General features: G+C 41.1%; 1 protein-coding gene across 2 annotated transcripts in view; it reads left to right on the forward strand.

Moving 5' to 3' along the window:
* Positions 1-25,697, forward strand: part of ADAMTS16 (ADAM metallopeptidase with thrombospondin type 1 motif 16) — a 453,100-nt gene that overhangs the window by 157,366 nt on the left and 270,037 nt on the right. For both annotated transcript variants that reach the window (XR_012320095.1, XM_073678502.1), the window contains exons 7-9: positions 634-793; positions 1,839-1,944; positions 2,552-2,689. Coding sequence is in view for 1 of the 2 variants with exons in the window: in XM_073678502.1 (XP_073534603.1) it covers positions 634-793; positions 1,839-1,944; positions 2,552-2,689 (404 nt within the window). In the remaining variant the exon portion in view is untranslated. The remainder of the gene's footprint in view (positions 1-633; positions 794-1,838; positions 1,945-2,551; positions 2,690-25,697) is intronic.

The following is a 25,697-nucleotide window of genomic DNA, read 5'->3' on the forward strand; positions in this document are numbered from 1 at the left end:
CTGCTTTTGCAGGCTCTCCGTAAATATTAGATGATCACCTAATAACCTGTCAGTAAAAAAACCCTGTATTTACCTGCAGCCATAATGGTAATCTGTACGTAAATACCATTTTAAACATGTGCACATGTTTAATTGTGGAAGTGCGGCTGCAGGGAAAAAATGAAGCTACATTTTCTTCCTTCAGCCGCTCGCTTCTTAATTTTTTTTCTTATCTGTACTATTTTTATTGTAATTTATTTAATTGGGTATATGACTGGCTACTTATTTTACAGTGGTAAAATGTATTGATTAGAAAAGCAAAAATTAACTTTCAATTTTGGGTTTTAGCTCCAATGTTAGAGGCAGTGTGATTACTATAGTATAAGAGAATGGAGAGTAACTGTAGATCAGTACAGTATATTTTATATAACACATTAGCTAAATTATTTAACAATATGAATGAAAATGTTAACTGTAAAATGGCATCATACATACATATTTTAATTGTGCTTGTTGTAGCCAACAAGGTAAAATTTGCCATTTTCTTTATACCCACATATTAAAGTATTACGTGTTCAAATATGTGAATCAGCGTCATTTACCTATAAAGAGAAACCCTTAGAGATCTAAAAGTAATATGTATCTCTATTTCAGCCTGGTCTTGTGATAAACCATCATGCTGACCATACACTAAGCAGCTTCTGCCAGTGGCAGTCTGGCCTGATGGGAAAAGATGGCAGTCGGCATGATCATGCCATTCTACTTACTGGATTGGATATATGCTCCTGGAAGAATGAACCTTGTGACACATTAGGTACGGTTCCATATGCATTTTTTATATTTCAGAAAGTACTCACATAGCACTTCACAGGCTTTTCTTTTATTTTCCTTGTTGTAAACTTACTTCTAGTCCAGATGTATCACTCATTTGTTGATCCACAATTTTCTTCAGTCTCTTAAGTCTGCAGGGTTTGGGTAACCTTTTCATTCTGCCATCTTTCAAACCACACAGCCAAGTTTTGCCGCCTCAAACTGAAAAATGGATCCCCTTCTAGCCTTGTTACTCATCTTCCATCTTCTATGCCAATACCATCACTGACTAGCCATTGACTAGTGAACTCCATTCAAAATATTAAAGTGGTTATCGGAACTTTTATATTTTTGTTTTCTTCTAGGGCTAAGAACTTACAGGCAGGTAGTTGCTAAGTACCTTCCTGTTCTTCCTGACACTGATCTCCATCTGCTCAGAGCAGTCATAGACCACTCCAGCCAGCAATTCTGCTGCTTCATTTGACCTCGCATCAACAGAGCAGTTCTTCCTCTTCCAGTCTGCTCTCTCGGCGGGGGAGCACTGCCGATGTCATTCTGATTGACAGCCAGCTCCATGCAGCGGGGAGACGGCTGTCAATTAGCATGACATTGGCTGACATGACCTGTCAACAGAGCAGAGCAGAAGAGAAAAGCTGCTCTATCGGGTTGATGTCAACACGAGTCACAGTCTCGAACTGTTGACCGCTCTATGCCGGCAGCGATTGGTGCCGAGCAGAACAGACATGTAATTGGAAACTACCTATCTGTAAGTTCTTAGCCCATAAGAATAAAAATACAAAAGTTCTGAATAACCCCTTAGCAGCTTAAATTTTTTTGATTGTTCTCAATAACAGAAATAAAATAATACTCTTGCGGCTTTTGATACATTTAATAAGTGGCTATCTAGAGCAAAATAAATACTGTTACATGGTGTTCATACTGGCAGTGGAACATACTGTATCTGCACATAATACAGTATGAGATATGACGATCCAACCATACTGTATATATCATATATGGCAAAATAACTGTTTATTCTGGTTTTACAGGGTTTGCGCCAATTAGTGGTATGTGCAGTAAATATCGTAGCTGCACTATTAATGAAGACACTGGGCTAGGCCTCGCTTTTACCATCGCTCATGAATCGGGTCACAAGTAAGTTCTATTTCCATTATTCTTCTGCATTTTGGTTATATAGAACAATGGCTAGTTCTTGGAAATCTGACCACTTCATACTCATGTGAATGAATAAAGAAGTCTGTTGCCCCAAAAACACAGTTCAAACTGTGCACACACTCACATGGGTAACTTGGTGTGTGTGCACGCAGCTCTCTCTTCTCTGCTGCAGCCACAAACTGCACAGTATAGTGAAGACACCAACTTTCTCCTGAGATAATGGTTTGGGAAAGCTAACACTGTCCATGACCAGAAAAGGAGGCAAAATATCCAAATTCATTGGGCGGAGCAATGCAATAAAGCTGCTTGGCTACACCAAGGGTGCACAATACTCCCTAATTAGGAAAAAAATAATTCTTGCACAACAAAGAGACAAATTAAAGTAAAGTGGTTTGAATAGCGGCTATATGCTTAGTCGAAATTGGGTTTTGGGGGTGACCAACTCCCTTTAAATTTAGTGAGCTTCTGTTCATTTATGCATGTAGAAATGAAAAAAACAACTCTCTTCTTTGTGTGAGAAATATGTGAAATAACTCTTATTCACATAATTACTATATCATAATTTAATTTTTCTGTTTGTTTTCAGTTTTGGAATGATCCATGATGGAGAAGGAAATATATGTAAGAAGTCTGAAGGCAATATAATGTCACCAACACTGGCAGGACATAATGGGGTCTTCTCTTGGTCGGCCTGCAGCCGACAATATTTGTACAAATTTTTAAGGTATTTTAGTTAAGTAAGAAAAAGTTATATATGATGATTGTACATAGCATACCAAGACTGTCTGCCATCCTTGACTTTAATGAAGGACCTTCTATTAGACCATATGCACAGGGGTGTATTATGGCTTCGTACAAACTCTTTAAGGTGACAAACACTTCTACCTAGTTTCATTACTTGTACAGTAGGAAAAGGGACAGAAAAAGAAAAGTGACACGTGCACTAAGTTGAACCAAGGGATGGGAGCATATATTAACGAAGGAAGGTAATTAAGTCAAAACTAAAATGCATGAATCAATCTGTCCTAAAGTGCAACACACAATGCATGTGCTGGAGGGATTCATAAGTCTGCAGTCACACAGAGTGACTGCAGACTTATCACTTTTGGCCGGACAACCCCTTTAACCTCTTCACAACATCAGCTGTACATGTACGGTGCTTTCCCGCAAACCACCATACATGTACAGTGCAATGAACTCATCGGCTCACTCACAGTGCTGGCGCAATTATCAGCAGGCTTTAGCTATATATCATAGCTGACAGCCTGATGTAACACCCACGATCGGTGCTAGCGCCAATCGCAGGCATTTAACTCATTTGATACTGCTGTCAATAGCGTCAGTGACATTGATTGGCATGCAGAGGGAAGAAGCTCCGTCTCTGCTCCGATCGGCACTGATGTGCTGATGGTATCCATGGTGACTCTGGTCTGAAAGATGGCCGAAAGATCACCCAGGTACGGTGGTGTGTATGTTCCTGCTGAGAGCAGTAGCTGACACTCCTCCTTCCTGTGTGCCAGAGACTGATCTGAAAGCGCACAAGACCATCGAATAATACCCTTTTGGTTATAAAGTAAAGTAAAAAGAAGGTGCTCACCTGAGCAGTTTGTGTGCAGACACAATTCTTTTGAACACCTAAAAATATCAGCTGCTGCTGGCTCGAGGCTGAGGATGATCTCCTCCCCCTGGATAATTGACCAATTTGGGCGATAACACAATATCAGGCTGCATTGCTGTAATGAAGAATCCTTAGGACCAAGATGAGTTGAACTGTTTTTATTTCCATCATGCTTTCAACATTGGACTAACGTCTTTTTCAAGTGAAAAAAAACAATTGCATCAATTTGGGGCTAAAGCAACATTTTCATGGATAAATCAACATTTTATTATTTTCATTCCACTTTGCCTTAATTTTTGGGAAACCCCTGAAGGTTTAACAAAGTTTCTGAATGCTGTTTTAAATACTTTTGAGGGGTGTAGTTTTTAAAGTAGGATATTGTTTAGGAATTTTATGATGTATAGGTTCCTCAAAGTCACTTTAAATGTGAAGTGGTCCCTAAAAATATAGGTTTTGTTAACCCCTTTCTGACGTGAGGCGTAATAATAGGTACCTGTAACCTGGGCTTTAATGACCAGGTATGTATTATTTTGCCTCACCGATCGTGCCCGCACAGAGACTATACGAGCGCAATCACCGCTGGGTGTCAGCTGATTCTAACAGCTGACACCCGGTGCTATGTGCAGGGAGCTGTCCCGCACCGCTCCCGGCACATTAACCCCCGAAATGCTGCAATCGAAGTCGAACGCAACATTGCGGGAGCAGGCAGAGGTAAGAGAGCCCCTCTTTCCTTGGATCGGACACCCGATCGTTGCCATGGTGACCCGATGTCGTCATGGCGACATCCGGGTCACCAGACTTCAGGAAGTTAGATAGATCATGCGCAGTGCGTGATCTATCTAACTTGTGCCTGCAGGGCTGACAGCCTGCATAGCACAGGGATGCTGCTGCATCCCTATGGTATGCAATTGATCAGCCTGCAAAATATGAAAGTCCCATAGTGGGACAAAGTGTAAACATGTCAGAAAATGTACTGACCCAAAGAAAAACGCTGCCTTATCAATTTTACCACACGTGGAACGGCATAAAAAAAAATAATAATAATTCCTGAATTATTGTTTTTTTGTTTATTCTGCCTTCCAAAAATCAGAATAGAAAGCGATCAAAAAATGTCACGTGCCCGAAAATGGTACCAATAAAAACGTCAACTTGTCCTGCAAAAAACAAGCCCTTACATGACTCTGTTGACCGAAATATGAAAAAATGATTTCAAAAACTAGTCTTTCCAAAAAAAAGCGTCTTTTATTGTGTGACAGCTGCCAAACATAAAAACCCAATATGGATCTGGTATCGCTGTAATCGCACCGACCCGAAGAATAAAGTCGTCTAATTATTTATACCGCATGAGGAATGACGTAAAAAATAAACTCTAGGATTAGATTTACTGTTAGGGTTAGGGTTGTGTTAGGGTTAGGGTTGTGTTAGGGTTAGGGTTGTGTTAGGGTTAGGGTTGTGTTAGGGTTAGGGTTGTGTTAGGGAAAGGGTTGTGCTAGTGTTGGGGTTGGGGTTAGTGTTAGGGTTGTGTTGGGGTTGGGATTTTTTCAAAAGTAAAGAAAAAAAAATGATGACGATATGGCGACTAGTGTTGAGCGCAAGTGCTCGCTACTTGAGTTTGCATCGGGTGCTCGGGTATGCATCGAGTATCGTGGGTGCTCGAGTGACGCGCTCGAGTCTCCACCCTATATGTTTCACGGCTGTTATACAGCCAAAAAAAACACGTGAGGATCACCTGCCATGCACAGTTTTTTTTTGGGTGTCTAACAACCGTGAAACATGCGGGGCGAGGACTCGAGCATGTCACTCGAGCACCCGCAATACATGGTGCATACCTGAGTACCCGATGCAAACTCAAGTAGCGAGCACTTGAGCTCAAGACTAATGACAACTTATTCAATATGATGACCTAATGTTATCAAATTCTGTGTCATACCTCTGACCAAATACTGATAGTGGGATAGTGGCCTAAAGTGAATCTGTCAGCAGGTTTTTGCTATATGAACTGAGAGCCTGATACCAGTGATGTGTGTTTTCCTTTAATGAAACCAGTGTTTTAACAGCAGATTATCACTAGAGGACAAACTGTCTCATGCCTCCTAGTCCAACCACGCCCCCCCACTGATTAGCAGCTTTTTGTGTACATTGTCTATTGACAGAAAGCTGCTAATCAGTGGTGTGGGTAGAGTTACACTAGGTTCAGCAGTCTGAGCACTGCTAGATCTGCAGCACAGAAAATTGTGATTCTAGTGATTCTATCACAACTGCTACAACAGTAAAGTAAGTGATACATCGCTGGAATCGGGATCTCTGCCCCAATATCATGCTGATCTTAGATTACATAGTAAAAACCTGCTTACATATTCCCTTTAAAAAATGATGTAATTTAGTAAATTAGACCTACGGCAAATTATTATTTTTGAATTATTTTGTGCGAAAATATAGAGAATGGTGAGTGACTGGAAAAGTTTGGTACAGGAGATAGCTGACTAATTTAATGATTTAATGCCATTTTAAGCCCTTTCACAAGAGAAAAGAAAATAGCTAGACAAACCCTTTACTTGTATTCACAAAGATAACTTGTGCTGTGTTTAATAGCACGTTTTATGTTGGTTTTATTTGATGGATAGAGATAAAAATATGTTAATTAATTTATCAAAGATTCATTAAGATTCTGTTGTGTCATTTAAAATAAGAAAATTCTTAGTGTTTGTGGTTACGGTAGGTAGATATGTTTCTTGTGTTTTCCTACTCATGCACCAGCTATAGTAGGCATGTTGTTCAAGTAATCCCCTATATAATATTCCCAGGATCTTAAAACACTCCGTGCAATGACTGGAATACTTTCCTTAAGCATTTGATTGTTTTATAGTGCCTATTACAAGTCTTTCTTTATTGCCCATTTGCTCGGTGACAGGGAGGATATTGTGGCTGCTATGTTGTTAACTACAGGAACACTATCAATTTCTCATTTCACAATGTCACTGATTGAAGGAAATGTCATTAAAATACAGTAAGCTGTGTAAACAGATGTTTGTCCAGTATTCCTGGAAAATTCAGTTCCCTAGAGCAAAGCAATACAACCAGCGTGCAGATAATATAGTTACTGTGGAACTTGACTTTATGAACAGTTATCTTCTATATAGTATGATTGAAATAAGATCTAATAATACAATGGCATGCTATGCAAATGAGATCTCTCACAGATTGAAAGAAAATATTTCAGGATTACAATCTGGAAGAGGTAAGTGCAAAATATGTTCAAGTCCAAATCATAACCAAATCTTGTAACAGGACCAGGAAAAAATGCCAAGCCATAAACTCATCTATAGGCAAAGGACCCGATTCATCAAAGCGCTTTCACCTGAATTTTTATGTAAATTGCTTTGAAAAGTTGCTAAATTTTTGCACAATCCGGAGTTGTGCTAAAATTTTGCGACTTTTGGCGTTTTCACTCCAGTTTCTTCCAGCTGTGTCAAACTGGGTGGCGCGGGACCCGGAAAGGGCGAGGCCGGGGTGTAACCCCATATCTAATTCATGACGAACTGTGGCGTTCCCTATGCCAGAAATCTCACTCCAGTCCAAGATTTCTTGTACGATGCCCAGAGGTGCCCACTACTTGTCAGATGCTTCAGATTCATGAAGGAGGGTCTGTACCTCTTTATGAATTAGAAGCGTCTGACTCCACCATGTCCCTTCATCAAGACCGGTTACAAAATCACCGATCTTGATGAATTAGGGCCGCAATGTTTTGGGGTGTTTGCTCCGCATCTGTGTTGAGCAGAGATTAGAAGCTAAAGCTGCTACAATAAGTAGTTTATTTGATATTGATATTGAGACTTCTTTTTCTTTTGTTTAAAAATCCTGCATTTCTAAACCAGTACAGGAGTTGTCTTATGAAAACAAAATATCTTATTAAAGTATCAACCAGAACAAAGAGAGCCATTGACAAAGAAAGATTCTTGCTGTCTATGTAATTAAAGGGATTGTAATAGGCCACATACAAGAGAACTGTATAGCCTCTGCACTTTGATCATGTTATCTCTAGGGGATTAGGAATCCAAAAACTCACCACGACCTGCATCTATATTAAAGGGATTATTTATAATTAGTGATGAGTGAGTATGCTCTGTTAACCCTTTCAGCGAGCATGCTTGGGCGAACACCGAGTATCTTCAGCGTGCTCGAGTGTTATGGTTCAATCTCTCTGTGTGCATGATTTGCGACTGTTTGACCGCTTTAATACATGTGAGGAATGGCTGTTTCTTAGGAACATAACACCCGAGCACGCTGAAAATACTCGGTGTTCGCCCGAGCATGCACGCCAAAAGGGTTAGCAGAACATACTTGCTCATCACTATTTATAATCAGACAATTCTTTTAAGGCCAGTGCCCCACTATCAGTATTCGGTCAGCATTTTTTCTCAGGAGTGGGAGCCAAAACCAGGTGAGGAACAATCAGAGAAAAGGTATAATAGAAACAAGTCACCCATTCTGCATTTATCACCCACTCCTGGTTTTTGCTTTCTGGAAAGTATGTAGAAATGTACATATAAATATGGATGTTCCTAATACTGCTGCTCACCACCATCTTCCAGGTCATCTGTTTTGCAAACAGTATTCACCATTTGTATTTGTGCCATTTACTTTCTGGCTGCTACAATCATCCACATTCACCGTTCTCCCACAAATTCTGCACACTTCATCCATATTAACCCCTCTCTCCTCTCTTGTCCTATGTACAGCTGTCATGCTCTCTTCACAATGTTATACCACACAGATCCATTCACTCCCACCATACAACACAGGAAACGGTCTCACAAATCACTCAACCATCAGCTCACTCTCTATATCTTCCTTCTCTTAGTCGCAGGTCATATTTCTCCTAATCCAGGACCTTCCAGTAATAACACCAACTCTTTCCCTGTTACATTCAGTAACCCTGCTAATCTTGTTAATATTCCCTGCATATCTTCTGTCTCATTCAACTGTGCCCTTTGGAATGCGCGCTCAGCATGTAATAAACTCTCTTACATCCATGACTTTTTCCTCTCCAATTCCCTCAACCTTCTGGCTATCACTGAAACCTGGATCCAGCAGTCGGACACCACCGCCACTGCAGCTCTCTCCTATGGTGGCCTACACTTCTCTCATACTCCGAGTCCTGACAACAGATCAGGTGGAGGTGTTGGTCTGCTTCTTTCAACAAAATGTACTTTTCAGGTTATCCCACCAGTACCCTCCCTTGTCTTCACTTCTTTTGAGGCCCACACAGTCAGACTCTACCGGCCCTTCTCCCTGCGAGTGGCCGTTGTCTATCGCCCTCCATGTCCCTCCCGTCAGTTTCTGGATCACTTTGCTGCCTGGCTTCCAAATTTTCTATCCTGCGACATCCACGATATCCACGTTAATCATGGGAGATTTTAACATCCCAATTGGCGATCCTCTTTCCCCATCTGCCGCTCACCTTTTATCACTAACCTCCTCCTTCGGCCTTTCACAGCTTGCTAATTCTCCTACACATGAGGACGGGAGCACATTGGACCTGATCTTCTCCCGGCTTTGCTCAGTACATGACTTTACTAACTCTCCCCTTCCACTGTCTGACCATAATCTTCTTTCATTCTCTGTCAAGAACTGTGACTCTACTCAAGACCCCCCCACTTTGCACACTTATAGAAATATACGCGCCATTAACACCCAGAAATTTATGAAAAAGTTGCAATCATCATTGGCCCCAATCTCCTCCCTCTCATGTCCTGACTCTGCACTGAAGCTTTATAAGGAAACATTGCAAAGTGCCCTGGATGAAGCTGCACCTCCTACGCAGAGAACAATTTGGCATAGATGGCGACAACCCTGGCACATACCTCAAACACGTCTTCTCCAGCGGTGTTCCAGGTGCGCTGAAAGGCTGTGGAGAAAATCTAATCTGCCCGTAGATTTCATCCATTATAAATTTATGCTGAAAACATATAATTTTTCGCTTCACCTCTCCAAACAAACCTACTTTAACAACCTCATAATTTCACTTTCCAATAATCCTAAACGACTCTTAGACACGTTTCATTCTCTCCTCAATCAAACAGCACAGGCCCGGATCACCAACCTCAGCGCTGACAATCTGGCCACTTATTTCAAAGAAAAAATTGACCATATCCGACAGGAAATTTTCTCCCAATCACCAAACGTTATGCATGCTCTCCCCCACCACATTGTATCTTGCTCACTTTCTGACTTCGAACCAGTCACGGAAGATGAAGTGATCAGGCTCCTTGCATCTTATTCTCTCACATCTCCTTCAGTCCCTTGCTCCAGCTGTCACTATTCACCTAACTAAAATTTTCAACCTCTCCCTCTCATCTGGTATCTTTCTCTCTTCTTTTAAACATACCAGCATACATCCATTACTTAAAAAACCATCCCTTGACCAGAACTGCACGGCCAACTACAGACCTGTTTCCAATCTTCCCTTTATCTCTAAACTCCTGGAATGCCTGGTCCATTCCCGTCTAATCCGCTATCTCTCAGACAACTCTCTTCTTGACCCTTTACAATCTGGTTTCCGCTCTTTACATTCTACTAAAACTGCCCTCACTAAAGTCTATAATGATCTACTAACAGCTAAATCTAATGGTCACTACTCCCTGCTGATTCTCCTGGATCTCTCTGCAGCATTTGACACTGTGGATCTCCAGCTCCTTACTATGCTCCGCACTATTGGCCTCAAGGACACTGTTCTCTCCTGGTTCTCCTCCTATCTCTCTGACCGCTCCTTCTCTGTCTCTTTCGCTGGCTCCTCCTCCTCTCTCCTTCCCCTTACTTTCGGGGGTTCCTCAAGGATCAGTCCTAGGCCCCCTTCTTTTCTCCTTATACACCGCTCCCATTGGACAAACAATCAGCATATTCGGTTTTCAGTACCATCTCTATGCTGATGACACCCAATTATACACCACTGCTCCAGACATCACCCCTGCATTATTACAAAAGACCAGTGATTGTCTTTCTGCTGTGTCTAACATCATGTCCTCCCTCTGTCTAAAACTGAATCTGTGAAAAACTGAACTACTCGTATTTCCTCCCTCCACTAACCTACCTGTGCCCGATATTGCCATTTCCGTTTGTGGCTCAACCATTACTCCCCAGCAACAAGCCCGCTGTCTTGGGGTCATTTTTAACTCAGATCTTTCCTTCACTCCTCACATCAAATCACTCGCTCGTTCATGTCATCTACACCTCAAAAATATCGCAAGAATCAGGACTTTTCTCACCTTTGACTCGGCAAAAACTCTTACTGTAGCTCTTATTCATTCCTGTCTGGACTACTGCAACTCTCTACTTATCGGGCTCCCTCTTACTAAACTCTCCCCTCTCCAATCCGTCCTTAACGCAGCAGCCAGGATCATATTCCTCGCCAACTGCTACACCGATGCCTCTTCCCTGTGCCAGTCATTGCATTGGTTGCCCATCCAATATAGAGTTCAATTTAAACTTATCATGCTTACCCACAAAGCACTCCATGCTTCAGTACCACCCTACATCTCCTCCCTTGTCTCAGTCTACCACCCTACACGTGCCCTCCGTTCTGCCAGTGACTTAAAACTAAAATCCTCCATAATCCGAACTTCCCACTCCCGTCTCCAAGATTTCTCGCGTGCTGCGCCAATTCTTTGGAATGCACTACCCAGGACAGTTCGATTAATTCTCAATACCCACAGTTTCAAGCGGACCCTAAAAACCCATTTCTTTAGACTGGCGTATCGCCTCCACACACTATCTGTCCGTCCCCGTTTTCCCCCATATTAAAATCTAATTCAATTTCAGGTTCATACCAAGCATTCACATAATAGCCTCGGTCAGGACTGCACACATACTGGCAGGCGACCAGTCCATGTATTATTTATCCTATTTAGTATATCAAGGCTGCATTATGCAATATATGTTCATTCTACCTTTTGTGTCTCCCCCATTTCCTCATAGACTGTAAGCTTGTGAGCAGGGCCATCACTCCTTTCGATATGAAATATGCTTATTCTGTATTGTCTGTATAAGTCCCCCCAAAAATTTGTAAAGTGCTGCGGAATATGTTGGCGCTATAAAAATAAAAAATTATTATTATTATTATTCTTCCATGTTGATAGACACAGCTCTCGCTTGGCCAGAGTGATCACTGCCTGATAAGAATCCTTCGGCATGTTTGCACACAGTGTAACAGCAGGGGCCAGCATACGTATGCGCAGACATCTTTGCTGCAGCTTCTAGATCCTCTGGCTTCCTCAGGCTTCAGAAAGAGGAGGAGGGGATGGAGGCTTTCATTGGTGCTGCTGAATGTAGAGAGGTCTATGAGCAGAGATGGTGGCTCCAGCTGTTATATTGTACACATGTATGTTGAAGGATTATTTTCAGGTAGTGCTTGCTCTGGCCAAGCAAGAGCTGTCAATCAACACAGGGGAGGCGGCTGTGCATAGCAATTGAGGGGTTGGAATCGTGCACCAAACATTCTTGCCACTTCATGGAAGCACTAAGCCCCCTAATTTGCTTCTTCAAACTAAATACTTCTTATTCACAACAATGACAACTAAAAATGGGAGAATTGATTTAGTAGATTCCAGTTCACTGAGCTCTTCTTTTGATTAGCCGGGTAGATGTCATCATTACCAAAGCAAAGATATGAGCTGGATCACAAGTTGGTATGCGTGCAATGCATAAGAGCATGTACACACTGGGACACGTGTTTTTTTGCGGGGGTAGGGGATAGCGATGTCATCATTGCAGTGTGACCCAGCCTTGTGTCCAGGTGGCACAATTTACTGACCTGGCCGATTCTTCTTTCTCTAAAGTTAACTTTTACTGCAACAAAGGTATGGTTGTATAGGGGATGGCTACATGACTATGGGCTTAATTCAAATAGTGATGTTGGAGTGACAAACTCCCTCTAAGAGTTTATTAATGAAGGAAAAAATGAATGTCTCCTAAAGGCAATTCCTAAAAGATTCCCTGGTGGGTTTCAGTACTAGTTCAGAGCATTTAAATCCACATCAGTTTAGTCTTTGTGCCTGTGCTGACAGTGCTAGATCTTACCCATAGAGTATAACCTGATAAACAGCAGGCCCCTGTCTCATTATATCCAGTTAGATGACATTAATCATTGCAATCAGTGCATGTACAGCATTGTATCTAAATTATTACTCAAGCCAATTCAGTGTGTGTTACATTTGTATTGTACCCCCATGGTTGCTGCCCCTTGTGTAGTATGGCAACAATAGTGTGGACAGAAAGCTTCTCTATTGTTCTTCTTCCTGTAACTATAGAGACCACAAAACATGCTTGTACAAGTCTCTTCTCTCTACACATACAAAGGTTCCCAGTGAGCTGACATACATTACAAATCTTCCAGCGCTCATGTTGGTTACCCAGCTGTCCGCGCTTTTGTTATTTCCAAGCCTTTCTTGGATTTCAGTTCTGGATGTTATTCTTTTTATCAGAAAATCCAGTACCTCTACTGTTATAAGGTTGAGTCATTGGCAAATATATCATGAACAGGCTGCCAACACTAATAAAAAGCAAATATATCACAATGACTAAAATATACCTACCTAGAAAAATGGAAGCAAGCAAAGCAGCACAACTTCAAATGAGACCATGAAGGCTCACCTCCAGATACCAAACCACTTGTCACAATGAAAACTGATTTTATTAACCCATAGATGTGACATTTCAGCCCTTACAAACAACGAGCCGTTCTCAAGCAAACTGCAGCTTCCCATAGTCACATATTCCTAGTTATACTCAATAAAGCTTAAAGGGGTATTCCCATCTCCAAGATCCTATTCCAATATGTAGTAGGTGTAATAATAATATTAGCAAATATCTCCAATTAGAAATGTAGTATAGTTCTTCAGATTCGCTATGTCTCTTTCCTCATGTGCAGGCATTGCAGGACCTTAAGTATCCATGGTTACAACCACTGATATAGTGACAGTTAGCTAGTTGCTAGTGGTCGTAACCATAGATACCTAAGGTCCTGCAATGTCTGCACATGAGGAAAGAGATATAGCGAATCAGAAGAACTATACTACATTTTTAATTGGAGGTATTTGCTAATATTATTATTATTATTACACCTAATACATATTGGTATAGGATCTTGGAGATGGGAATACCCCTTTTAATACATAGTGATTAGATGGGGTTGTCTAGGTTTGAGAGTAAAGTCTGGAGTAACTCTGTATCACTTCCGACTTTTGAATTTTGACAGTGTGCGATTGCAGCTATGTGTCACATGTGGCTGTGTGTTTCTATTTAAACAAAATGTGTTTTATCAGCAGAAAGTTATCACAATCTGACATATTAGTTAAGTGCACTAACCCTATAATTGCTAACCTAAGTAATGTTAGTTATATTAAAGTTTTGCTGAACATTAGACCAATGATCAGTCTAGTGAAAGGTCAAGTTCCATAGACGAATACAATTAGTAAAAAATTGTAAAAAAAATACAAAATAGAATCAGAAAAATGAACAGAAAAAAAGTTTTGCCACTAAAAAAAGCTGGTTTTCTGTAAAATGAAAAAAGTAGAAATAATTTCTAGAGCCAATGTGGCATTATTTAACTTGTGCAGTAAAAACCTTAAAAATAGGTAAATATAAACACCAAAAATATAGCCTTTTCATCATACTGACACACAGTGAGGAATAAAAAGTGATCAAAAAGTTATATACATACATATACAGTGAAGGAAATAATTATTTGATCCCTTGCTGGTTTTGTAAGTTTGCCCACTGACAAAGCCATGAACAGTCTATAATTTTAAGGGTAGGTTAATTTTAACATTGAGAGATAAAATATCCCAAAAAAATCAAGAAAATCACATTGTATAAATTAGATACATTTATTTGCATTTTGCAGTGAGAAATAAGTATTTGACCAGTTAGGGTATGTGCAGACGAGCATTCCAGCCTGCGGCCCCGATGCTGCGGAGGAGCCGCGTGCGGATATGCAAATGAGCTCCGCCTTTTTTTTTTAAACCTACGGACTTTCCCCATAGAGATTAGGGCTATGGGGAAAGTCCGCATGCGGACCCGCAGGAGAAATTTTACATGCTGAGGTCTGGAAAGACGCGCCGCATGTCCGTTTCCGCAGGTGCACAGAGACGCATAGTAGACATGGGATTTGTACAAATCCCATCCACTATGCTGTAACAGCTGGCTGCTGAGGGTTTGCAGACCCACAGCGGCTCCGGGTCGTCTGCACACACCCTTAAATGCTCCTAATCAACTCATTACCTGCATTAAAGATAGCTTTCTTACATAGTCACCTGTATAAAAGACTATGTGCTCAGAAAACTACATACACTGTCAGGTGGGCGACATTACACTGATTAATATGATACCTTGGTTGATGAAATCCGTCCTGTGGTTCTTGTTTAATCTTTACTTTCAGTTTGGAGATAATGATCTGCTCATGCTTCGGGGCGGCCTGTGGGGGGCGCTCTATCTGGTGCTCTGCTTACATATTCATCTGTATGCTCTTATGACAGCTCACTGTGCCTTCAGTGACCAGCCTCCTACTTTACATAATGCATCCCATAGTGTGGGGCTAGGGAAAATAGGAGGCAGGTCAGTGTATGTAGTTTACTGAGCACAATCCTGCTGACAGGTGCACTTTAAAATATAAATAAATAAAGACAATTATTGAATTGCTGTTTTTTGTTCAGTTTGCCACCCAAAAATAAAAAAGCGCTAAAAAAGTGTTATGCAGTAAAAAAAAAATGGTGCTAATAAAATCTTTAGTTCATCCTGCAAAAAAAGTTGTGGCTCTCAGAATATGATCATGACAAAACAGATACTGTACAGTTTTGGAAAAAAAACACTTGTATGCAAAATATATATATAAAAAGAAAATAACCCTGGCATAGATGTAATCATGCTAAATAGAATACATTTGTCTTATCACTTTTACTACATGGTAAACCGCATACAAAATGAAAAACAATTCCTGAATTGCTGTTCATTTCTTTATTCTATCTCCCAAAAAATGTTGTAGACTTACTTAGCAGAGCTCAGAATGTTGAGCCCTGTGTAACCCCGCCCACTCCACTGATTGGCAGCTTTTTGTGACCGTTATATATTGACTGAAAACTGCTAATCAGTGTTAGAGGTGTCTAGACAAAGCTTGTCCTGTAGTAATAATTTCCTGCTCATAAAACACTGATTGTATTGACACAGCAAAAACTCAGCCTGTAGATGGCACATTCTCTTTCCCTATATCATGGTGCTCTCAGATTATATAGCAAAAACCTGCTGACTATTCCCTTTAACTTCAACATGTATGGCACTGCTACAGAAGGGAGAACCCACTTAACATTTATCTGGGACTTAATGATTGATGACTTGATTGATGGATAGGTCATCAATATGAAATCGGTGTGGGTTCGACACCTGGCACACCTATCGTTTAGATTAAAACTGCTCCAGCAGCAGTTGTAAGTAAGTAATATATGGTTGGAACATCCTGTACGTTGCTTAGTTGCCGTAGTATTACAACTGGTCTCTCATTGAAGTGAATGTAGCGCAGTATAATGCAGTACTAGGCAGTGGCCACTAAGCAATGCACGGGGCTGCTGTGTTCTGCTGTATATTGCTTAGTTCTGTCTGCTGCCAGAGCAGTTTTCAGCAGATCGTTGTGGTATCTGATCCCCATTGTTCTTATATTGAGAGAGAACTCCAGTTATAAAGCCCCCGTCTCACATAGCGAGATCGCTAGCGAGATCGCTGCTGTGTCACGGTTTTGGTGACGCAACAACGACCTCACCAGCGCTATGTGTCACACTTTGCAGCGATCAGGCCCCTTCCGTGAGGTCGCTGATCGCTGCAAAGTGTCCTGGACCATTTTTTGGTCGTTGCCCTCCCGCTGGCCAGCACACATCGCTGTGTGTGACCAGCGGGAGCAGCGATCAGGCTGGTAACCATGATAAACATCGGGTTACTAGGGGCACACGCGCACCTAGTAACCCGTTGTTTATCATGGTTACGAGCCTGCTAAAGTGAGCGGTAACCTCCCGCTCACTGTAGCAGAGTGGTAACCATGATAAACAACGGGTTACTAGGTGCGCGTGTGCCCCTAGTAACCCGATGTTTATCATGGTTACCAGCCTGCTAAAGTGAGCGGTAACCTCCCGCTCACTGTAGCAGAGTGGTAACCATGATAAACAACGGGTTACTAGGTGCGCGTGTGCCTCTAGTAACCCAATGTTTATCATGGTTACCAGCCTGCTAAAGTGAGCGGTAACCTCCCGCTCACTGTAGCAGAGTGGTAACCATGATAAACAACGGGTTACTAGGTGCGCGTGTGCCCCTAGTAACCCGATGTTTACCCTGGTTACCAGTCTGCTCCTGCTTCAGCAGCAGGCTGGTAACCAGGAGCAGGACATTGTGGAAAGATTCTTTCCACGATGTCGCTGCTCCCCTGATCGTTGGTGAGCCTGCCTGTTTGACAGCTCACCAGCGACCACATAGCGACGCAGCAACGATCCCTGACAGGTCATATCATTGTCGGGATCGTTGCAGCGTCGCTAAGTGTGACGGGACCTTAACCTGGACAGCCCATTAAACTGTTTATGGGGCGTAAGCACAAGAAAGAACAATCTGAGCACTATGTTTAGGGCACTAAATTGGTATATTTGCAATTTTCACTCTGCAGCATGCAGTACGTGCTCTAATTTCTGGAAAGCGCCAGTGGAGTCAAAATAGTTACTAAACCCATAGATGAATTCAGTGAGTGTAATTTTCAAAATGGGGTCACTTATTGTAGATTTCTGAGTTTTTGTCACCATTAAGGCTCTACAAATGAAATCCACAAACGAATCCAGGAAACTCTGCACCCCAAAAGCCCATTGGCACTCTCTTCTGAACCTTTCTAACCAGTAGTGTATGAGATAGGGTATTGCCTTACTTGGTAGAAGTAGCATAACAATTTATGGAGCACTTTTTTAATATTAGCCATGGTAAAAATTAAGCACTTTGAGCTAAATCTACTTATTTTAACAAATATAATTTTTCATTTTCACACAGCCTAATAGTACAGAAATTGGTGAAGCACCATTGGGGGAAAATTGCTCATTACATTCCTAGATGAATTCACTTTTATGGCTTTCTGGCACATTGGAGGCTCTGCAAGTGGCCCCAGTAAGCTATTCTATCCATATTTGCACTTTAAAAGTGAAACAGTATTTTTTAACACATATAGGGTATTGTTGCAAAATGGTCAATGCACACCTAGATTAATTCTTTAAGGGTTGTAGTTTTAAAAATTGGGTCACATGTGGGGACTTCATCCACTCTGCCTATCCCAGTGCCTTCCAAAAGTCACAAAGTGCACCTTCCCTCCACTGCCCTGTGCTCAAATAGTAGATTCTAACAAATTTCTGTATGTTGGAATCCACTATTTGAGCACATGGTACAAGAGGGAAGATGCACTTTGTGACTTTAAGAGAGCACCATCACCACGTTAAGTAGAGATTGGGCAATAAATTGTCAAAATACAGCTTGTGAAAATGAAAACTGTGAAGCTAAAGCAACAGTTTAGTTGAGAAAATTTAATTTTCATTTGTTTTATTCCTATTCATATTAATTCCTATGAAGCACTTAAAGTGTTAAAAAAGCTTTCTTGAATGCGGTTTTAAATACTTTGAGTGCAGTCTTTAAAATTGTATCACTATTTGGTGTATTCTCATATATAGGCCACCTCAAAGTCGCTTTATAAGTGAATAGGTCTTTAAAAAAATTATATTGTAAGTTTTATTGAAAATGAGAACTTCATGTTAAACTTTTAATCCTTCTAAAATTCTAAAAAAAATAGAATAAAAGGATGTTTGAAAAATTATACCAATGTAAAGTATCCACTTGGGAAGTGTTATTTATTAACTATTTTGTGTGGTATGGCTATCTGTTACATAAAATTTAAAATTTTGAAAATTGCACATTTTACAAAATGTATAACTTTCCAATGTTTTCTTAATAAACATAAATCTTATCAACCTAAATTTACTGTGATCATGAAATAAAGAGTGTCACAAAAAAATCTCAAAGTTACTTGGATTGGAAGAATTATTCCAGAGTTATCACATACATTGGCACTTCGAATATAAAAAATGGGGCTCGGTGAAAACTGGCTTCAGTGGTAAATGGTTAAAATCCAGTAGCATAGCAGTACTAATCAGGGAGGGGATGTACCAGAGATCAGAAGTGATAAAATACAAATGTGTGTAAACCACAACAGGAGTGGCGATCTATAGGTACTGACTATAAATTATAAAAAATGCATCATGTATACAGCGGCCATAACAGGTATATTAACCCCTTAAGGACCGAACCACTTTGTACGTTAATGATCAGGCCTCATTTTTTAAATCTGACAATCTGACCAGTGTCACCTTATGTGGTAATAACTCTGGAACACTTCAACAGATCCCAGTGATTCTGACAATGTTTTCTCGTGACTTGTACTTCATGATAGTGGTAACATTTATTTGATATGACTGGCTTTTATTTATGAAAATATTGGTGAAAATTTTGAATATGCTGCAATTATCAAACTTTTAATTCTTATGCCCTTAAATCAGAGAGTCATGTTACACAAAATGGTTATTAAATAACATTTCCCACATGTCTACTTTACATCAGCACAATTTTTGAAACATAATTAAAAACTGTTGGAAGGGTTAAAAGTTGATCAGCTATTTCTAATTTTTTCAAACAAAATTTACAAAACCATTTTTTAGGGACCACATAGCATTTGAAGTGACTTTGGGAGGCTTATAGATAGAAAATACCCAAAAGTGACATAATTCTTAAAGCTTAACCCCTCAAAGTCCTCAAAACCACATTCAAGAAGTTTATTAATCCTTCAGGTGCTTCACAGGAATTTATGCAAGGTGGAAAGAAAAAATAAACATTTAACTTTTTTCACAAAAATTTTACTTTAGCCCCAAATTTTTTATTTTCACAAGAATAACAGGAGAAAATGAACCCCAAAATTTGTTGTGCAATTTCTCCTCATTACGTCGATACCCCGTATGTGGGAGAAAGCTACTGTTTGAGCACACGGCAGGGCTCAGAAGTGAAGGAGCACCGTTTGACTTTTTGAACGCAAAAATGTTTAGAATCAAAAGCGGATGCTGTGTCGCATTTGGAGAGCCCCTGATGTACTTAAACAGTGGAATCCCCCACAAGTGACCCCATTTTGGAAACTAGACCCCTCAAGGAATGTATCTAGATGTATGTTGAGCACCTTGAATCTCCAGGTGCTTCACCGACATTTATAACGTAGAGCCGTGAAGAAAAAAAATCAAATTTTCCCATGAAAATGTTCTTTTAGCCCCAAACTTTTTATATTCACAAGGGTAACAGGAGAAAATGCACCATACAATTTGTTGTGCAATTTCTCCTGAATACACCGATACCCCATATGTGGTCAAAAACTACTTTTAAGGTATAGCTCAGAAGGGAAGATTTCGCTGGAATGGTTTGAGGGTACTTTGTCACATTGGCAGAGCCCCTGAACAGCAGAAACTCCCCCATAAGTGACATCATTTTACAAACTACACCTCTCAATGGATTAATCTAGGGGTGCAGTGAGCATTTTGACACCACATGTGCCTCACAGAAATTTATACCATTGGGCAGTGAACAAATAATAATTACATTTTTACCGCTAAAATGTTGTTCTGGCTCAAATTTTTCATTTTTATAAGGGCTTATAGAAAAAAATGGACCTCTCAGTTTGTTGTGCAATTTCTCCTGAGTGCGCCAATACCCTACATGTAATCAGGGACTACTTTTGAGGCACAGTGCCAAGCTCAGAAGGGAAGGAGCGCCATATTATAGTGCAGATTTTACTGTTATGGTTTGCGGGTGCCATTACACACTGGAAGAGCCACTTGTTGGCATATATAACAGATTAGGACTTATTATAAGTGAAAGGAGGACTTTATACTAACCAGACAGCAGATGGCGATAGTGTGTATAGTTATATGCTTGCTGTATGGTGGGAGAAAAGCTCTCAATTGTTGGTTGTTTTTACTTCCTGGATGTGTTATGTCAGCAGCACACGGACTGTTTGGCACTGAATTGTATCATGTTTAACCAGTATGAAGTAAATACTGTTTACTCAAGATCTCTTTCTGATTGAAGCTCTCGTAAGTACAGTGGTGACTGTAAGAAGATGCACTCTGCGACACCACTGAGGTGCCAAAACAGCCGAATTCCCTATAAGTTACCCCATTTTGCAAACTACACCTCTCAATGAATTCATGTAAGAGTGCAGTGATCATACTGACATCACGGGTGTGTCACAGAATTTTATACCATTGGGCAGTGAAGAAAAAATAATTACATTTTTACCGCAAAAATTTTGCTTTAACCCCAAATTTTACATTTTCTCACAGGGAAATGGGTAAAAATGGTACCAAAATTTGTCACACAATTTCTGCTGAATGTGGAAATACTCCATATGTGTCTGTACAGTACTGCTTACTCTTTAAAAAAGCCGGCCGGCAATTCAGCATCGGTACCCGACAATTTATAACAAAAAGAATAGAGCATCACACATAGATTAGATAGATAGAAACATGTCAGTCACATATATAAGAAGTACAGTGATAGTGTTGATTACTGTACTTGTCATTTAGTGTTAAAATAAAGGATTTATTAAAAAAAAAATTGGCGTGGGGTTCCCCGTAATTTTAGTCTCTAGCGGAGGTTAAGCAGACGGCTGGGGCAGATGTTTGAAGCCTGGGAAGGGGGTAATACCCACGGAGCTTCCCAGGCTACTAATATCAGCCCCCAGCTGAATACCTAGCCTTTACTAGCTATTAAAATGGGGGACCCCCCAAAAAATGACGTGGGGCCCCTCTATTTTAATAGCTAGCAAAGGCTAGGCAGACAGCTGGGGGCTGATATTAATAGCCCAGGAAGGGTGCCATGAATATTGGCCCCCTCCCAGGCTAGAAACACCAGCCGTCAGCCGCCCCAGAAATGGTGCATCCATAGGATGCGCCAATTCTGGCACTTAGCCTCGCTCTTCCCACTGCCCTGTAGCGGTGGCAGTGGGGTAATAGGGCTGAGGTTGATGTCAGCTTATAATGCCAGCTGACATCAAGCCCAGGTTAGTAATGGAGAGGCATCTATAAGACACCCCCATTACTAACCCCATAGTCAAAGTAAAAAAAAACACAAACACCCAGAATAAAGTCCTTTTATTGAAATAAACACACAATTCTTTATTGTTCTAAATTAAACCATACTTACCATGACGCCCATTTCAGCTGAAGCCAACTATCTCCTGCAATAAAAGTAAAATAATAAAGCAACATCATCCTTACCTTTCCATGGTTCCCACGACCACGACCATCTACATTGACATGACAGGCTGGACCGCAGCAGAATGCTGCCATCCAGCTTGCCATGCCGTAGACACTGAGAAGCGCAGGCATGCTTGCGCTCCTCAGTGTCTGGCTGTGACGGCATCCAGATGAGCCGAGGTCATGTCCATATAAGCTGACATCAACCCCAACCCTATTACCCCACTGCCACCGCTACAGGGCAGTGGGAAGAGTGTGGCTAAGTGCCAGAATTGGCGCATCCTATGGATAGCTAGTAAAGGCTAAGTATTCAGCTGGGGGCTGATATTAGTAGCCTGGGAAGCTCCGTGGGTATTACCCCCTTCCCAGGCTTCAAACATCTGCCCCAGCCGTCTGCTTAACCTCCGCTAGAGACTAAAATTACGGGGAACCCCACGCCAATTTTTTTTTAATAAATCCTTTATTTTAACACTAAATGACAAGTACAGTAATCTACACTATCACGGTACTTCTTATATATGTGACTGACATGTTTCTATCTATCTAATCTATGTGTGATGCTCTATTCTTTCTGTTATAAATTGTCGGGTACCGATGCTGAATTGCCGGCCGGCATTTTTAAAGAGACGGTGCATGAAAACACTATTATTTTTTTTAATAAATCCTTTAACACTAAATGACAAGTACAGTAAGCAACACTGTCACTGTACTTCTTATATATGTGACTGACATGTTTCTATCTATCTAATCTATGTGTGATGCTCTATTCCTTCTTGTCTAAATTGTCGGGTACCAGTGTATGCCGCTACTGAATTGCCGGCCGGCTTTTTTAAAGAGAGTGTCTTCTGAGCAGTTTGTCAGCTTTTGGACACATTTGAAGGTGTTTTCTATGTGTTTCTATGTGTTTTTGTTTGCCTGCCATTGGTTTTAACGGTGTTCGACGGTGTTCTAAGGTGTTCGACGAACAGTTCCACGAACATGCCGGTGTTCGACGAACCGAACCGAACCCGAACAATACGGGAGTGGCTCAACACTACTCCCTGAGGGATCCATTCACTATAATGAGGCAGCAGAGTTACTCTGGACTCCATCTTGGCTCTGTTCAGTGGTGCACAAAACTGCACCACATATGACAGCTCAGGAACAGTGCAAAATTTCATCAAGTAAATGTTGACGTTTCTTCATTACTGACAGTCTTCACAATGCTTTAAAAATCTGTGTGCATGGAAATCCTCTTTAAAGCCTACAATAAGAACAGGATAAATTTGAAAATGGTAGATTGTAGAGCAGTACGTTGTCTCAGTAGTTAGCACTGCAACCTTGCAACACTGGGGTCCTGGGTTCAAATCCCACCAAGGACAACATCTGCAAGGAGTTTGTATGTTCTCCCATTGTTTGCGTGGGTTTTCTCTGGGTTCTCCAGTTTCCTTATTGGGTGAGCCCCAATGAGGACAGTGCCGATAATATCTGTAAATTGTCTGAATTGTAAAGCGCTGCGGATTATGTTGGCGCTATATAATAAAAAGATTATTATTATATGCAAACCAAAGAATACAGCAATACACTGTATGCACTAAGATATATGCAAACATTGAATATGTGAAATCTAAACTGCATTACTACTATAAAGGATATACAGCGGATGAAATAAGTATTGAACACATCACCAATTTTCTAATTAAACATATTTTAAAGGTGCTATTGGCATGAAATTCTCACCAGATGTCGGTAACAACACATCCAATCCACACAGGCAAAGAAATCAAACCATAGATGTCCATAAATTAAGTTATGTGTAATGCAGATATGCTGCTGATAACATGATAGTGTATGGGGACAGATTGATCTATAAGTGATAGCTCTATGCCCATCATTCTTCATCAGCCTGTAAATGCAACCTAAATGTTTTTGTGTGATGTTGCAACATGTTGGCAATTGGGGGCCCACTTTTATCTTTTGCCTTTATTTAAAACCTGGCCTGCCTCCTACGTGGGGTCCCAGGTAATATTGGAAGGTCAGTCCAGATATGGTATACAAACGGGGTGATATCTTCTAAATTAATGACCCAAATCACCTGACCACTAGGCCTCAATACTCATGATAGATATCGAAACATGCAGTGAACGAATAGAATATTGCATTATGTGTCCATATTGTACTAAACAATTCTGCAGTAGTGTTGAGCGATACCTTCAGATATCGGGAAATATCGGATCGGATTGGATCGGACCGATACCGAAAAAGTATCGGATATTGTCGATTCCGATACCGGAAACCAATGCAAGTCAATGGGACATAAATATCGGAATTAAAATAAACCCTTTCTTTCCTTGTAGGTTAATTCTACATGAAGGAAAACAACTAAGAATAATGTAGAATGTATTGGGGGAGGTGGGGGAGACAATAAAGGCATAGAGGTTTAGCCCAGTCAAATGGAATAGCAGGAATTACTATTTTTTTAAGATGTTCTGAGTTACGGAAATATTAACTATGTTAAGTATTTTTATATTTTGTCAGATATTTATGTTTCACTACTTCCATGCTCTTCACCTTCTTTTTTACTTCTCCCACACTTTCTCCTTCATCATCCTCAGCATCTTTTTCATCCACTTCTTCTTCACCTTCTTCTTCTTCACCTTCTTCGTATTATTCTTTTTTTTACATTCTTCATATTCTACTTCTTCATCTTCTTCATATTCTTCTTCTTCATCATATTCTTATTTGTGACAGGCATTCCTGTAGTTGTTATCTATAAAAGGTTGGACATTACACCTTTCGTTCTGCCCGTCACAAAAGATTTACAACAGGATTTGTCCGCGTTCAGTTTGGCCTGCAGCAGCAGGTCTTTTCCAGGGGCACCACGAGGAGGAACGGACTCACCCCCATACACTGCTTAGTCATCTTCTGCTTATAATTTAGATATTATCTTTTGCTCTGTTTTTTAGTCTTATGCTTAATGTTCTTCCGCTTTTTGTTCTGCAGCTTCTTGTATTTCTGCTTCTTGGTTTTCTGTCTCTTGTTCTTCTGTATCTTGGTGCTTGTCTTCTCTTCTTTGTCCTCTTGGTCAACTTCTTCAGGGTCATCTTCTTGGTCTTCATCGGGGTGGTCTTCAGGGTCGTCGTCTTCGGGGGTCCTCGTCTTCGGGGTCCTCGTCTTCTTCGGGTTGGTCTTCTGGGTCCTCGTCTTCGGGGTCCTCGTCTTCTTTGGGGTGGTCTTCAGGGTCCTCGTCTTCTTCGGGGTGGTCTTCAGGGTCCTCGTCTTCTTCGGGGTGGTCTTCAGGGTCCTCGTCTTCAGGGTCCTCGTCTTCTTCGGGGTGGTCTTCAGGGTCCTCGTCTTCAGGGTCCTCGTCTTCTTCGGGGTGGTCTTCAGGGTCCTCGTCTTCAGGGTCGTCGTCTTCGGGGTCCTCGTCTTCTTCGGGTTGGTCTTCAGGGTCCTCGTCTTCAGGGTCCTCGTCAGGGAGATCCAGAGTGATTACCAAGAACCATTTCAAAAAGCTTGAACTTGGAAATGTAGCAGAAAGTACAAGAAGGCTGAGGAACTACCGAGGACCAGCTGACGGTACTGGAACCCGGATGGGTAGCAGAAGATACAAGAGCAAATGGAACTACCGAGGACCAGCTGACGGTACTGGAACCCGGATGGGTAGCAGAAGGTACAAGAGCCAATGGAACTACCGAGGACCAGCTGATGTTACAGGAACTCGGTTACTAAGCAGGAGGTACCTGTGCCAGAAAGCACTACCAAGGACCAGCAGACGTTGG

Source organism: Phyllobates terribilis, unplaced genomic scaffold, assembly GCF_046119375.1.
Source record: "Phyllobates terribilis strain yellow unplaced genomic scaffold, ASM4611937v1 Scaffold_4__5_contigs__length_816908805, whole genome shotgun sequence".
Lineage (NCBI taxonomy): Eukaryota > Metazoa > Chordata > Amphibia > Anura > Dendrobatidae > Phyllobates > Phyllobates terribilis.